Raw genomic sequence first — 16,260 nt, 5'->3', positions numbered from 1 at the left:
TTTCATGCATCTTGGCCCATGTTTTCAACATTAATAGTTTCTGCATAACATTACCAAAACATTTCAGACATGTGCAATTAGCTCATTAGGTTATTTTAAAGGTTGGTGTATGTGGGTGTTTTTCGGTTTCCTAGAACACTGCAAGGTAGCATGTTAGCTGGCTTAACATGGATAGATTAGACAAGATGGAACAGAAAATGATCAAACTGTAGTGTTTTTCACTAAATTTGCACTTTTTCATTCTATTGATGTATTTGTCCTGAAGGGTTTACGACCTATAGCTACACTGGCTATGAGGGCACAAAAAATAATTTAGTAATCAGAGAAATAAAAAATTTGTCAACTGATGGAGAACCCTTCGGAGGAACCAGGACTCGCTGTGTATAGGAAAAAAAATGCAGGCAGGAAATGAGTCATTTTCTCCTCCATCTCAGAAAAGCAGCTGCCCCATTAAGGGTATGGTGCACTGAGGACTGTGTGTGTGTTTACACATACTGCAATCCTTGCCTTTGGTCCTATCTGTAGAGTCTCTAATATTGTGTGCCTTAATGTGTTGTAGGTCAATTAATACTTCTGGCAACAGCTGCCAAGTTAATGCAAGTCTGCAGTGTCTGTTCAGGACAGAGACCGTCTGCACCAGAGTACGGCAGCATCGGGTACTGAACGAGAGGGGAAGCAGGAGGAAGAAACATTCGTCACGAGGAAAAGTTGCACAGTACCATTTGAAAAAACCTTCATTAGAAGCCAATTTTGATGGGCTGGATTCCTTCTGTGTGAGTTTCCTTGAGTTGTGGTGTTTGAGGGAGAGCCCTGACCAGCACACCAAGACTCTTCTGCTAAGGGCCCTGACTGAAGCACCTGGAGACTCCAAACCTGAATTCAGCCTAAACAAACAGAACATAAGATTACACAAACTCTGGCACACACACCCACAGGGACATGCACAAAAAAAGTGCTCAGTGTAGTTTCTTGTCCCACGATGTCTGATTTGTTGAATCTTTTGTCTGTTTGCAGGATGTCCATGAGTTTCTCTTCCACTGCGTCCCAAATGGAGGAGGCGGAGTTGAGTGCCGTCTTGGGCAGGTGGCATGGCCGGTTTATCCGTGTCTATTGGTGCGATTAGTCTTTTCACCGACTGTGAAAGTCAAAATACCAACAAGGCGGAGTTCAGTGGCCTCTCTCTGCTTCTACTACCTCAAGGCTCAGTGGAAGACTGCCCAAACCTCCTCCTTACTGTCAGCACAACTCCCTGGCTGCTTCTCTCTTCTAGATCTGTCCTTTGCTGCAATTTTAATTCGTAAGACATGCCGACTCAGTTGAGGTGTAACATAGTTGTTCTTTCCGTTCTATGTTTTTACACTCTTCCATCTCTGTCTTCATGACTGTTGGGTTACATCACGGGACAAAGCTGCAGCTCAGTACAACCCTGATGCTTTAGTATGTCTGCATCTCTTCCAGCTTCTGATCCTACATTCGGACGGGTCTGAACTGACTTTAGCTTTCAGAGTCAAGAAACAGCCCTAAACTGATGTTAGATACCAGAACAGAGGTGAGAAAACACACAGTTCTACTGAAATCATTTCTTTCATGGATGGTCTTTTTTCCACTTGTAAATTGTAGCTGCACTGAGGGTTCAGAGACCACCTCTGCAGAGACCCAGCCAGCCCTCAATAATTTAGACACATCCTCACATGGTATGCCACAGCCTTTATGCAGAAATCCTTAATATATAAAGTGAGCCCATATTAATCAAGACCAAATGTTGGGAGTTAACCAAATCCCTTTAGCTAGAGCCAGAGCCCTAAAGAGAGTCAACTGTCAGAGACTGCAGAATGTGCAGTTGCCTGCTCTGTTAACAGTCAGTGTGAAATGCCTCCAGGGCAATGAGAGAACTGAAGCTTTCCTTCATGCCTTCCATCTGTACACAGAAAAAATTAAATCTGAGGACAGATGAACAGAAAAGAACTGGTGAGGGAGAGAGAGAGAAACAGAACGGTAATCAAAGGAAAAGATGACAGAGGCTGTAGAGCACAAAAGTGAGAAAAGTATTACTGATGTAAGAGAACTGGAGAAGGGTTAAATTTGTATGTACATGTGTGACAATACGTGCTGTTTTGTGGTATTTTATGCTGGTCAACATCCAGATAAAGTCAGATCAGTGTCCTCAGCCACCAACTCTGGTAGGTTACACAATACACCCATAAACACCACCTGCTGTAGTACATAGCAGGCACACAAACTGAATACAGTGGCAAGTTCATTTGTTTACATTTAATGACATGTGGCTGATACTATTATCCAAAGCGACTTAGTTATGGCTGAATACAACTTGAGAGTTAAGGGTCTTGCTCAGAGGGCTAACAGTGGTAACTTGGCAGTGGTGGGGCTTGAACTGGCAACCTTCTGATTACAAGTCGAGTACCTTAACCACTGAGATGTTAATTTAAGATATTACTCTAATATAATAAGTTAAAAATAAATGAGCCATAATGACAAGTCCTAATTTTAAATATAAAAAAAACCCCATTAAGACTAATAAAATATTCCCCCAGTGTGTGAGTGACTGAGGAGGAAGGGTTTAACAGCAGGTCAAACCGTGTCTGCTCCTGTGAGGGAGAGCACAGTGAACAATGACTGCTCCCTCAGCACAGAAGTCATGCACTCACACATCCGCAAGCTCTGGTAACCAACGCAACACCGGTTACAGCTCTACTCTGTAACTGGACCACCCCATCCGGCCAGAGGAAGACTGGCTCCCCCTGCGAGTCGTGGTTTCTCCCAAGGTGTCTTCCGCAGTTGGCAGTGAGGGGAGTTTTTCCTTGCCACGGTCACCCTAGGCACGCTCAGATCAGGGGTCATACCAGGGCCAGCTGGAATGGCCGGTGTGAGCGACCTTAGTGGTTTAGCAAAGTGTAAGTGCTTTAGTTAATGGAACATTTTAAATAAATCTGAAATGCTTGTGTAGATTTTTATTATATTCATATTTACTAAATTACTTGTGTTCTCATCATGGTTTGAAAGTATGACTTCAATAAGAACTGTGCACTAGTTTCATTAGGCATCACCAGTATACCAGATGCCTCTTCTGACGGTTACAGCCAGTGCAGGTTTTCAGCATTCTCTCAGTGCAGTGCTAATATCTGTTGTTCCAGGTACTGTGTAATGTGGTCTACATTTTTTAACTAACAACAGCCAAAGTACAAACTGGCCCCTTTAAATCGGCGAAGGAAGGTTCTCCGCCTGCGTTTTTCCAGAGACATGCGGCGAGTCCGAGAACCTCAGCGGGGCTCCTCAATCCCTGCTCAGCACAGACACTTCCTGCAGGTGCTGACGCACCACACTGTCCAGCACTTTGCTCAGGCCCTTGCATGCCTCCATGGCCGCCTCCATCAGCGTGTCCAGGTGGTCCTGATGGAGTCTGGCATCCATCTGCACCAGGGCGATGCTCTGGCTGCGCGGCAGGAGAGCCAGGGACAGCGCCGTGCCTCCCCCGGTCTCCTCCGCGTGACACAGGTCCGCCAGGGCCGTGCCCTCTGCGAAGCCTGCCGTGCAGGCGCACACGTAGTCGCGCATGGGGATGCCGGCGTCCACCAGGGCCAGCGTAGCCGCATTGACGCAAGCGCTATAGTTTCCGCCATCCGACTGCAGAATCTGCAGGGGAGGATGGGAACAGAAAATATATATTACATTTGATTTCAAACAGTATTTTCTTTTTCATATATTGTAAATAGCCGTGGATTTTAATAATCGGTTTGAACGAGAAGAGTGTCGTATGTAAACAAAGACAAAACCAGCCTCTAAACACTGTTCGGAGGAGGTGGCAAATGTACTCTACTTTAACATATATGTCGATTTGGGAACGCGGGTAGAGTTGGGTCAGCACGGCAGCTTCGAAGGTCTGTTTCAGGTGAAGGCTCATCTCACTGGACTTGCGGTCGCCGTGGGGTCGCCGTTTCCTCTCGGCGGTGCTGAATGTTGCCATGCTGTACTGACAGTTGATGACCGCACGGTCATGCAAGGACTTACTGCGGGACCCTCGAACCTAGAGGAGAAGTTCAGAGAGATTGAAAAAGTTGTATAACATTTGTCCGGTGCCCTTAAATGAACCTAGAAAAAGCCATGATCAGGATGATCACCTTTACAAATCACCATTCAATTAGCCGTAGGGATTTTTAAAATGTTTTTTTTTATTATTATTATTATTTACAAAAACCTTCCACAAAACTTCGACTTTTTATCAAAACACGTTTTGGGAAGGTTCACACTCCCTAGCTCTGCATATAACAGCTGAACATTTTACTCAGCCACATGACCGTGGCGACAACACACAAGCGCATTTTTGGACGGTCGCAGGCACAGCAGGGACGTGTGCGCGACAGCCTCGACCGTTAACGATTAAAACGGTATTATAGCGCGTTTAACCGGAGCTGCGTCGAGCTCTCCGCGCCGCTGGTGACCACAACCACTCACGGCTAGCTGTCCTTTAGCCTGGGTATCTACGCTAGCTGGACGTAACCGCGAGCTCGCCAAACGAGGCGTTTCTGCTACGTTTGGGTTTTTAAAAAAGAAGCGCGTAGCTAAGCGTGAACCTCAGCTGGCCGTTACCGGTTCATTTAACGGAACCGCACGCGGCTTCGTGCTCACCTCGTGAGGGCCGTACACGACCGCGAGCGCCTTCGTGTTGCCTTGCTCCATGTACGCGGATCCGTCGGCCTGGCCAAACACACCCATGCGGGCCTGAACCTTGCGAAGCTCGGAGGCTTTCCGTCCGTCGAGCCGGTAGCCCTGGTCTGACAGTAACTCGAGCCCCGCCATCCACTACCGGCGAGGTTTTCACGTACTTAATGAACCCGCCACGAAAACGTGTGCGCGTTTAGCACGCGACACGAGTTAGCGCTTCCGCTAGAGGCGGTGAGCACAAACGTCTGAGCCCCTCCACACCACACCGCTCTAATTATATACCCCCGCAATATTATACACCCTCTAATATCATATACCCCACCCTGAGTGACCCCAGGAAAGCTGACCTATCGTAATGTCACCGGCACGGGCAAGTTTGATGAGTGAGGCCACGGTGTGAGGACTTCTGGTGGAATATTTAGGTGAAGTTGGGTTTTGTCATCCTACAAATGCAGAGGCGCTTTGCACAGCTAATGAAGGACCTCTGTCCAAAACGACGTTTTTCTGGAAATCGTAGGTAGTATTTGGTCCGCTACAATTTTGAATCACCATCCCAAAATATGTTTAGCGAGAATGGTGCAGAACTTTAAAAAAAAAAAAAAAAAAAAAAAAAAACAAGGACTAAGCAAGCAATTTTAAAAATAAAATTTATTAGCATCTCTAGTGTGTGTATAAATAAAAACATAAAAACAATGCATATATGCCTTATGATCAGAACAATAACTGAATCGTGATACAAAGAAGTCAAGGTTAATAAACCCTGGTCTGTTTAAAGGTGTCTGTGAGAATGTACCTTGAAACTCAAACACTGCAAACAATTTGCATACCTAGTTGCAACTCTGCATTTCTATCATGGGGAAAAAGAAATTCAACAGCAAAAGTGTGGGCAAAGGGATTTCAAGTTCCACAATTTTGCTTGAACTTTGTGAAATTTGACAGTTTAAAAAGGAAGAAAATACTGTTATTTTGTATGTTTTTTAACAGGATCGTTAGTGTTTGGTTTCTGGAATAGAACTGGAACAGTTCAAAGACTAAACACTAAGAACCTTCAGTTCATTCAAGCACCAAAATGCTTTTTAGGAAACCAGGCCACTCTCAGATTCACATTCACAATTTGTGCACAGGTTTTTAATGAAAATATGTAGTAATTTGAATATGAGATATTTTGAGCCAAATCTTAAGAGTTTAATCAGGGTATTATAAGAGAAAAGTGTTTAGATTAAAGACAAGTTAAAAGCAAAATTGACCTTTTTTTTTTTTTAAACCTAGTTAGTTCATGTTCCTGGTCATATTGTGCATGAATCATCATTGTATCATTTAAAAGACAAAAGTCTCTTCTGTAATCTAGGAAAATACAATGACTTTTGCCTGCCTCAAAGACATCATCTTATTTCTGGCTACATAAAGGCTGGGGGCGGGTGGGGAAGAGATTAACCAACAATATGTCGAGCCAATCTAATCCCAGTGGATAAAACCAAGTCTCACTATGCATCACTTCCCGCCTGCATTTCCCATTTCACTCAGAAATAAGTCACGTCACAGAAAATATATGCGGCATGATTTCCGCTTTACATCGAATTCAAACGACTGAAATACACAAAAAGTAAAACAATACCTTATGCACTGGTAAAATAAGGCAGAAGGCCAGACTGTGTCAGTATGCGTGAGGCGTCTCAGTGTGGTCAAGCTGGCCGTCCACTCCAACACAGTTGCATAAGGATCAGCGTAACGTTCTCCTGGCTCAGCAGTGTTGGGCGGCCTAAGGCAAATCTGGAGGATCGAGATCTCCACATCTGCCACCCACAGCTCAACAGTTTTGGTCATGCTTTCTACACTCACACTGCTTGAAGTAAAGACCCTTTCAAAAACAAGACAGACGGACGAGGAACAAGTGGAGCCTCTGAAAGCTGAAAGTGGTCAGAGGTCTAGTCTGAGGTAAGAAAACGTGTGTCGTTACTCAGAATAAGAACAACAACAACAAAAAAAAAGCAAAACAAACATGTAACAGACAAATCTGCTGAATGCTACAGGCAACATCTAGCTCTCAAATCGCAACCATGAGATACTGGCAGTGCCCCAAGAGGCATCATGCCGTACGACATTGACACACTGTTACATTGGCCTTTGAATTTCTTCCCCTCCCACCAAGTCTTAGTCTTGAACACTGGATAATACCTTCTTCCTTTCACCTTTTAAAAATAGGGAAGGAAAGGCGCACGCACACACGCACAGACACGCAAGGGGGAGGGAGGTGGGGTTCTTATATGGATGAGTGAAGTGTCTGATATGATGTGTAACGCTATGCACTGTTTAAGCACAGGGGTCTCGTTGACCTGTCGTTGTACCAGATGGAATGAAGGAGCGATGCTGTAACTGTGATGGGTGATATGGTCTCTTCTCCATCCCCATGTCTCTGGAGTGCAAAGATCCCCTTATTTAGTTTGTATGACACACACGCACACGCACACAGTCTCTCACACGCACGCACACACATATATATATACATATATATATATACATATATAGATAAATACATATACGTATATATGCATACGTATAGCTCTGTGTCCCAACTAAAACTCTGCAAATTCTTTCCCGCATTTTTCTGTAATTGATACACGGATGTCCTCCTCCTCATAGTCGTCAAAGTTGCTTGTATCGCCGGGGCCTCTGCACTTTGGGATGAACGGCGCCTCTACCTGGGGAAGGGGTGAAATACAGGCTGCGTTTCTGGCCAACACAGAATATCAGCTTGCTCTGTTCCAATTTAGGTGTTTATATGGAGGCTAATTTTGATTCAAACATTAGTCGGTATACTAGATTGTGTGCACACGGAGCCGTCGTGAGTTTGTCACAACAGCTGTGTGTGGCGTCCCCTCGTCGTCGCAGAGACTTCAGTCTGAACGTGCTATCGTTACTAACCAGGCCTTCAAGGTCCACCTTGAAATGATATTGGAGGAGTAAAGAGATTTCCACTTCAAAAATTCTTACATTCTATTTCTGTCATACAGGAAATGGCATGAGAGAGAGAGTGGGGTGGCCAGAATGCTTTCGGCTGTGTTTAGGCAACAGGCTGAGATGTAACAGCGGGTCTTAAGGAAATCACCAGAATCAGGTAGCGTGAGATCATTTGTGGTCTAGGTTGATCACCATATCTTCAGAAAACAAATCACCTAAACACCATTTCAGGTGTTTACCACCACCTTATAAGACACGCCTCAAAACTGAGAAATGATTAATTTGGTTTATAAGAAGATGGCAAATGCATGTCTGGAAGTCTGGATTTTTTCCCCCCTGGCAGGTATAACAGAAGGCACTGGTATAAAGAACTACAAGTCATACTATCTTTCAGTTACACATGAAGAGGTCAACCAACCTTCCTCTCGTAGATGGCGATCCAATCTGTCGTGGCGAACCATTTGTGGTTCTTGATGTCATTGACACCGTTCTTGAGGTTGCCATACCGTTTCGTCAGGTCGACCTGCAGCAGATTCCTTAGCAAGTCTTTCAAATCTGAACTGAAGTGAGATGGGAATCGCACCTGCGGGACACAATCACTGTGCTGTAGCAGTTTTTCCTTTCCATCAGAGTTCAGTCTTTTCCCAGAGTTCTCTCTTCTTCGGTGTGTGTGTGGGGACAATCATTAGAACGCTCTGATACATCGTCAACTTTCTGCTCACAGGGGGTCAAACTCTTCAGGAACAAGCACGTGTGGTCCTGTATAACCCAATTTAACAGTTACATGCTAAACACACGTGCTAACCTGCCTTTATTCTGACTATACTATATGGCTCTCAAATGCCACAACATTCCATATAGCTAGAATATCCTGATGGGTCTTCTTCCCATGGACACTCATTCAGAAGGACATGGAATACAAGACTGACGGTTTCGTTTAGAGAGAGGATTGGCCATTAATACCAGACTGATCAACTTAAATGATAGCAGTTCTGCTTAAAAAGGACATCAGTGAATGTCCATGATTTAGATTTACAGCAATTAGATGACGCTTTTATCCAAAGCGACTTACAATTATGAGTGAGTACAACTTGAGCAAGTGAGGGTTAAGGGCCTTGCTCAGGGGCCCAACAGTGGCAACTTGGGAGTGGTGGGGCTTGAACCAGCAACCTTCTGACTACAAGTCAAGTACCTTGATCAGCCAATAGTGTTCTCTGGCTCAAAGAGAATTGACTTTTGACCCCGATAGGGAATCATTGATGGAAGTCAGCTGACAGTAACATGCTCAGGGAAAGATGGCGGTTGCTGTTTGAGCCGCATACACGGCAAACCAACAAGAACGACCCTGTGCTACCCACAAAGACCCTGTGCAACCAGCACAAGAGGGAACTGTCCATACCTTCCCAGACACTATCTTCTCGTAGATCTGAATCGGCTGGTCTGCGAAGAACGGTGGGTAGCCAGCAGCCATTTCATAGATGAGCACTCCCAGCGCCCACCAGTCCACGGCCTTGTTGTAGCCCTACACAGATGGACAGAAACGTCCCCACAACCACCACCACCCTCGTCAGACTGTTTCCGACACTCTTTAGCAACGTGATGCTAGCGGCAGGTGTGCTGCTGAGGCCCAGCTACTGGTCTGACCTTGCTGAGGATGATCTCAGGCGCCAGGTACTCTGGGGTGCCGCACAACGTCCAGGTTCGGCCCTTCACTCTCTTCGCAAAGCCAAAATCAGTGACCTGTGATGTAGAAGACATTTCTGATGATAATGTCATGAATAAATGAACAGAGAGGCAAATGGACTAGAAAATAAAGGATGCCCAGACTCCTTATATCCTTACATGTGAGGAGTGTTTGTAAAAGGCTGATATCTGTCTCTATAGAGTCCTTGAGTCTGAGAAAGGTGCTATATAAATGTAAATAATAATAATAATAATAATAACAATAATAATAATAATATGTAAACCGTGTCCACATCTATATAAAGTGTTCAGCTTTTACGCGCAGCAGGATACCTGAATGTATCCGTGCTGATCGATGAGCAGGTTTTCGGGTTTCAGGTCTCTGTAGATGAGGTCTAGGGAGTGGAGGTACTCAAAAGTCAGCACTATCTGTGCTGCGTAAAAGCGTGCATGGGGTTCACTGTGGAGAGGAACAGGACAGTCTCAGGCACAGAGCCAGCATGGCAAGAACACCCACAATGGCATGAAGTGTGCTAAAGATTCACACGCCCAATGTGGATATACAGGTCAATGTGCTACAATGCACTTCATCGTGCAGTGAATAATCGTAACGTATTTTAATCATATCATGTGGGTTTAACACGTAGCAAGGAAAAAAAAAAAGAATCCCACATATCTATATTTAGACTCACGATGGGTCGTTTGAGGACAAACTGCAGCTCCCCAACCCTAAGTGAACTCGCTATCAGGACATGAGCCGGCAGGTAGGCTGGATGTGTGCAGCTGGCACAGCGGCCCCGTGCACCAGACTCGGACATGCTCACCTGAACCTCCCGATTCTTCTAAGATGTGAGAACATCTCACCGCCTGGTACATACTCCATTACCATATACAAATTGGAATTATCCTGAAAAGAAGAAGAATGACTCAGCTATGGTCAGCAGTGCAAATGAACACAGGAGAAAACAGGACAAAAAAAAATTACCCTGAAGGCATATTCCAGCTTGACGAGGAAAGGGAAAGACACAGCTTGTAATATTCTCTTCTCATTTAGCGTGTGTTCTATTTGCTTCAATTTCACCACCTGCAAAACAAACAAACAAACAAACAAACAAACAAACAAACCACAACAACAACAGGAGGTAAATGGTCATATATCCGAGACCTATACCAACCTGTATCCGTGTGTCACTTAGTTTTGTTTTTTTTTAAAGCACTCCCTCCTGCACCGTTACACCTGACAGTTCAGAGGCTGTGTAACAAAGATGTACTAAAGTGGTGAACAGACCTTGTGTTTGTCTAGGATCTTCATGGCGTAGAACTGCTCTGTCCCTTTGTGTTTCACCAGCATGACCCTGCCGAAGGACCCTGTGCCGAGGGTCTTCAGCCTTTCGAAGTCTTCCAGACCGCTTGTGCACTGGAGCAGAAACGACACCCTTCAACTGCCTTTACTAGAAAGCTATCACAACCGTGCATGCAGGCAAAGTTTCAAGCAGAAACAGAACCACACCAATCAGCAGTCTGACGGCAAGGATGTCAAACCCAGCTCTGGGTTTACCACGGCTATAACGGAACCGTTTGGCAACCTTGTTGCAGTCATTTACTCTTAAAATGCCTGCTGCGGGCAAAAAGGTTAACAGCACTGGAGAGTATTTACTCAGTTAAACAACAAAACGTGGGAAGACGGAGAAAGGGACTCGGAAGGGGACTCAAAAGGCTTAGCTGGGGCAGGTACACTTCAAGGTTTGTTTTGTGTGTGTAAAAGAACAAAGCCATTCCCAGAAAAGTGGCCTACATTTCCAACCAACTCGATCCAGCTCATAACAGCATGTTTTCTTTATACTCCTGTTTGTGGTGTCGAAGCTGAGATGTGCATTCATGTTGGTTAACTCTAATGGCCTTTACATCAGGTACAGTGTGAAGCAAAACCAAATGTGAAAATCACATTATTAAGCATTTTCCCCCACCCCAATACTCCCTAAATACACACAAGATAAACTGTGAAGTGCCAAGTTTTTGAGAAGAGCATGTTTTGCCATCATGCGAAACTTCTACTGTGTTCGTAAGGCGGCTTTGCCACTTACCTGTGGTGGACATTCCCATTTTCGTAGGAAATCTTCTTTGGCTTTAGCTAAAAACTCTTTCACTGCAAAGGGAGAGAGAGGACTGAAATTAACACATGAAAACTCCAATTCTTACTAACACTGCAAACAATGACTAAAAGGTGGCAAGCAGGGGGGTCAGTTAGCGTGATGCTACTGAGACACTGAACACTCTAAAGATAACCTTTCATTTTCAAGGCAGTGTTCCAGTGTAAAAAATGACTCAATTTGGACTTGAGTTACTTATATATAAACATACACACATAAGTAACTGTACATTGGAACATTATCTACTATTCTAGGGACAGGATTAAAAAAGGGAGCAATTTCAATGTCAATTTGTATATTGTATCCGCACAGCAAACTCAAGCAGTCTCTTTCAGTGTGGAGAAACCACAGGGAAATGGTGATCCCAGTATGCATGCAAACTTTTTTTCACTAATTAATTATCAAGAAGATCTATCAAAATCACGTTATTATATGGGTACAAGCAATTCCAAAGCCACACCACACAGACTAAGACATCAGACTTTAGATGACCCAATGATGGAATGAGATTATAATTCTAGGCAGTCTTTTAGCTAGGTCAGAAGCAAGCAACATGCTTTGCACAGCGAGCACAGAAACAGACTGAACCAATTGGGACATTTTTTCAGTCATTCGGTCATCTAATGAAATAACGGTCATACCAAAAGTCTCTATAAATCACCAAGGATTTGCAGGAGCATTCATCCACATGGATGGGATGATCAAGATACAGACAAGAAGAGAGAGAGAGAAAGACACAGAAACAGGGAGGGAGAAGAAACAGGACAAAGTTTCATATGAAACAACTTTAAATATACATGAATCAGATACAACAAAAAAAATGCAGGTTACAGTTTTTCAAAGACAAAACACACACACACACACACACACACACACACACACACACACACACACACAGAGAAAGAGAGAGAGAGATACAGACAGCAAAAGGATAACAACTGATTTTAAAAGTAAAGTTATGCATCAGCCAATAAAAGTAAAGACGGTCTCAGTTGCGTACCGCTTGCGTCCCTCCTGAACTGCCACTGTTTATTCCCTATCACACTAGAAGCAGAGGGAGCCTGCGTCTTCACACGAGCAGTGAGGACAGGACAAGCAGGCATGAAGACTGAGGCCTGAGCCCCGGATACTGCACACATCCTGAACAACTGAGGGGAACACGGGCATGCTCGTTGAGTCAGGTCCACATAGCACTCCTAACCATTTCACTGTGAGTTATACTATGTATGAGCCAAATAAACCAAACTTGAACTAATGGCACAGGCTAGCTGCACACTGTTTATGATCCATCAACAGAGAAATGAAATTTCTGATAAAATGCGACTCCTTTTAAAGATTGGCTGAACATTTGGGGAATGCTCGCAGTCCGAGTCTTTTATGGTGTGCTCCCTTGAAGCATGAGTGGACATGATGGGAATTTCATGCTAGGTCCAACAACACCCCCTCCTTAGAAATCACGGCATATTATCTCTGGACTTCAGATCTTGAAGACGAACAGAGATACAAAAATAGAGGTTTCTGAACTTTCTTTGTAATGATTATATTCAGCTTCCCTGTGTGAAATTCTACTAACCCATTAAAACTGGGTCTTGTTTTCAAAACAAATGCAAAAAAACCAACAACAACCAGCTTTACATGAAAATATATATAAATTGTGAGCACAAGAAAATTAATAAACAAACTGCAATATTTCTTAAAAATAGTAATAGACAATGTGGTTATGACGCGAGGCTTTAACCTCACATAATCTGACCACGACGCCAGGCTTTAACGTTGCATAATCCAACTATGAGACCAGGCTTCAGCTTTCTGAGCTTGACAAGATTCTCTCCACAAATACTAGAACTCAACACTGGTAAACGTGTAGGTCAGGTCTGGGTTAATTTACTTCCCCATCACTCAGAAGACTGCTAGCCTCATGGGAGTCACTCTGATGACTGTACAAATAATATAAAGAAACATTATTGAACTTGTAAATAATGTCAGTCAATCAATGAGGACCATGCATGCGCGCGCGCGCACACACACACACACACACACAGAGAAACACTCCCTAGTGGTAGATGCTACATTGCAGGCTGGCTAAAACACCTTAAGAGGCCTTGCATTCTTCAGATATGAGAGAGGAAATGCACCCATCACTCAAAGCAAAGGACCCTCCCATCCACCACAGGCCATTTTCTCAATGCCATATCAGACACAGGTCATGAAATTAAGCAAGGCTACTATTCCTGGTCAATATTTGGACTACCACATTAGCACTGACTGGGGAAAAAAATGATTAAAAGGAAAAAGATGTGATGACTCATGTAATTTACTTTTTTTTTTAAATCCATTTTCTTTTTTTCCTATCTATAGCCTAAGCTCAAAGTAAATACTTCCCCCTTAACTTCACATGATATAATAATTGAGACACAGGGCAAATAACTGCACTGTAGTACATCCAAGCTGAACACAGAACAATGTTTACAGAGATTTGACCCAACGCTATCACACGCTATCTGTAGACACCAAAGCGTCACACACTGAGGCCTGAAGCTGTTTGCGTCAAGCTTTTCCAAGCTCGTAATTACACTTATCCTCTGATGAAGGTCTGATGACAAGCTGTTCAAGTCAATGACAAACACTGTGTGTATGCACGCGGTTGGGGGCTTCATGACACTAAGATTAGGATAGAGGAGACTACACGTAAAGACAACAAAATAAAAAGTTATCATAGGGTTTAGAGTCAGTTTTATCAATGGGACGTTAAGACACTTCTTCACGATATTCGGGCAATGCTGTGTGCCCCAGCTCACCCCAGTTGTTTACAGAACAAGATAAGAAGCTGGAGGGGGTGCTGGCGCTGCTGTACATTGATTACTCTAAAGAAAGTTCAATCATTACACAGCGAACACAATTCAACACGTATATGAGAGTCACCGTTCACATTATTGATTGCATTTTCCAGTATAGGCACAGCATGTATAATAATGGTACAAGTATCGGCCAAGTCAACGCTGAAACAATCTGTAAATTCAACTTTGCCTGCTCACGCTTTACTGCATATTGTACGGGATTTTTAACGAGTTGGCACTTATAATGCATGAGCTGGTTCAACTGACCCAAACATTTAAATGCTCCATTACTGGGTATTGTTGGGTGTTCAAATACATCATTGACTTCAGTTGAAGCAATGCTTTTAGCCATGTATCTACCTAGCTAACTATACGAGTTAATATGGAAAATGATCGAGTTTGGTTCGTCCCCGTGTTTCAAATGTAGATGATGCACACTGATAAAACACTGTTAGCTACTAGCTAAGGTTTTGCCAGAGTAACGTGTCGGGCCTATACATCAGTCTCGCTGCATGACGAGCTAGCCTACGATAGCATGCCAGCTTGTGTTAGCCAGCTAGCTCGTTTGAACCTCCTAATGACACACAAGGCTCCAAAGGTCTCTGGTAAACCTTACATTGACCCGCATTTAAACGAAACAAGCGGACAACTAATTTCGCTTGTTTTCAAACTTTCAGATAACGTGGCAACTTAATCCACAAGTACGAACACAAATCCAGTGAACTAACTAGATAAATAACGCCCTCTCACTAACCATAGTATCCATCTGTCTAGGCTTTTATATTAGTGCTGCTGAAAACAGGTGACAAAGCTATAGACAGGAAATCTGTGCCGTGAGCGTGTTTTATGTCTGTTGCTCGTAGTAAATTCGTAATCTAGTTTTGCAAACTGGTTGCTAAAACAGCTGCCCCGTGTTAGCCATCACACTCGATGGGCCTAAACCGCAGCGCACCCCCCCCCCCCCCCCCCATCACCATCATAGTGGACCAAACACAAATATAACTGCTTTACTGCAAAGAACTGAACAACAACCGCGATGCACTTACAATAATACTTCACTTCACTGTTGTTTGGGATCGACAACAGATCAATAATATATGTTAGTCAGCTAGCGAGCAAACTTTGTAATCGACAAAGCTAATCTTAGCTAGCTGGCTACATTAGCGCGCCTCTGCTGAAGTTGATAGGGTTCACATAGCTAGCCATGTTAGCACGCTAGCTAAGCGCTAGCCGCACGTCTGGCTAAGCCAAGCTAGCTAGCTAGCTATTTTTAGCTTCATAATGGTTAACGGCAGCTCGCGAGCTACCTCAGAACGGTTAACGGCAGCCAGTGAGCTCAGAAGCAACGAACATGTTCAAAACGATAAAACGTGGCGAGCAAAGCGAAACGTCCACGTTCAAGAGTAAACGGCAGTGTGTTCTCCGGCGGAGGACGCCGGTGGCGTCCGCCAGCCTCGCCTCACGTACCGCTCTCCACCTCGCTGCCTTTCTTGGTGGCCGCTGCGTTCCCCATCGCGAGGAGGACGCGGCGTCGGCTCGTGCGGAGTGCGGGGACAGCGAGTGCTCGTTCAGGCAGTTCCGCGCGCGCGCCCAGCCCTTCGCCCGGGATGTGGCAGAGCGCGGACTGGCTGGCTGACTCTCGTCCTTGCGGTGGCACGCTACAGCAAGGAGGGTCGACACTGCGCTACGGCTCGCTTCACAGAGCCCCCCTCCTCTGCCGGCGGTCGCGGAGTAGTGAGCGAAGCTTGCACCGTAAGACTGGAATCGCCTCGATCATAAACCCAGCAGATGATTTTGAAGAAAGAGAATCCACACGACGTGTTTCCGGGGTGTAAGCAAGAGCTGTAGACTGACTGAGCCATAGACATACTCTAACGAGATGGACTGACTGAATCTAGACTGAGCCGTCTACATACTCTAACGTGATGGACTGACTGAATCTAGACTGAGCC

The 16,260-nt window shown here is 44.5% G+C and overlaps 2 protein-coding genes across 6 annotated transcripts; both read right to left on the bottom strand.

The window, feature by feature from the left end:
- Nucleotides 1–2,954: 2,954 nt before the first annotated feature.
- Nucleotides 2,955–4,942, bottom strand: exosc4 (exosome component 4). Its single transcript, XM_027031737.3, has 3 exons — nucleotides 4,645–4,942; nucleotides 3,836–4,042; nucleotides 2,955–3,651 (listed from the first exon to the last, which is right to left on the bottom strand). The coding sequence occupies exons 1-3, from the start codon at nucleotides 4,813–4,815 to the stop codon at nucleotides 3,292–3,294; spliced, it is 738 nt and encodes a 245-aa protein (XP_026887538.1). The 5' UTR covers nucleotides 4,816–4,942; the 3' UTR covers nucleotides 2,955–3,291.
- Nucleotides 4,943–5,310: 368 nt separating this feature from the next.
- On the bottom strand, nucleotides 5,311–16,139 carry prkacbb (protein kinase, cAMP-dependent, catalytic, beta b). Of its 5 annotated transcripts, none has more exons than XM_081725358.1 (11): nucleotides 15,776–16,139; nucleotides 12,472–12,619; nucleotides 11,406–11,461; nucleotides 10,610–10,738; nucleotides 10,307–10,405; nucleotides 10,146–10,228; nucleotides 9,655–9,781; nucleotides 9,283–9,378; nucleotides 9,038–9,160; nucleotides 8,057–8,221; nucleotides 5,311–7,379 (listed from the first exon to the last, which is right to left on the bottom strand). In XM_081725358.1, exons 2-11 carry the CDS (start codon nucleotides 12,608–12,610, stop codon nucleotides 7,254–7,256), a joined length of 1,143 nt encoding a protein of 380 aa, XP_081581484.1. In that variant the 5' UTR covers nucleotides 12,611–12,619; nucleotides 15,776–16,139; the 3' UTR covers nucleotides 5,311–7,253. The 5 variants fall into 5 exon arrangements, with proteins under 5 accessions (XP_081581484.1, XP_081581483.1, XP_081581485.1 ...); XM_081725357.1 differs by having other exon boundaries at nucleotides 11,406–11,467; nucleotides 15,776–16,138; XM_081725359.1 differs by lacking the exon at nucleotides 12,472–12,619 and having other exon boundaries at nucleotides 15,776–16,131.
- Between the last annotated feature and the right edge of the window lie 121 nt (nucleotides 16,140–16,260).

This window comes from Electrophorus electricus, chromosome 13 (genome assembly GCF_041902795.1).
Source record: "Electrophorus electricus isolate QZ-2024a chromosome 13, ASM4190279v1, whole genome shotgun sequence".
In the NCBI taxonomy this organism is placed as follows: Eukaryota; Metazoa; Chordata; class Actinopteri; order Gymnotiformes; family Gymnotidae; genus Electrophorus; species Electrophorus electricus.
The sequence above is the reverse complement of the archived record's forward strand: the minus strand, read 5'-3'. Positions and strand labels throughout refer to the sequence as shown.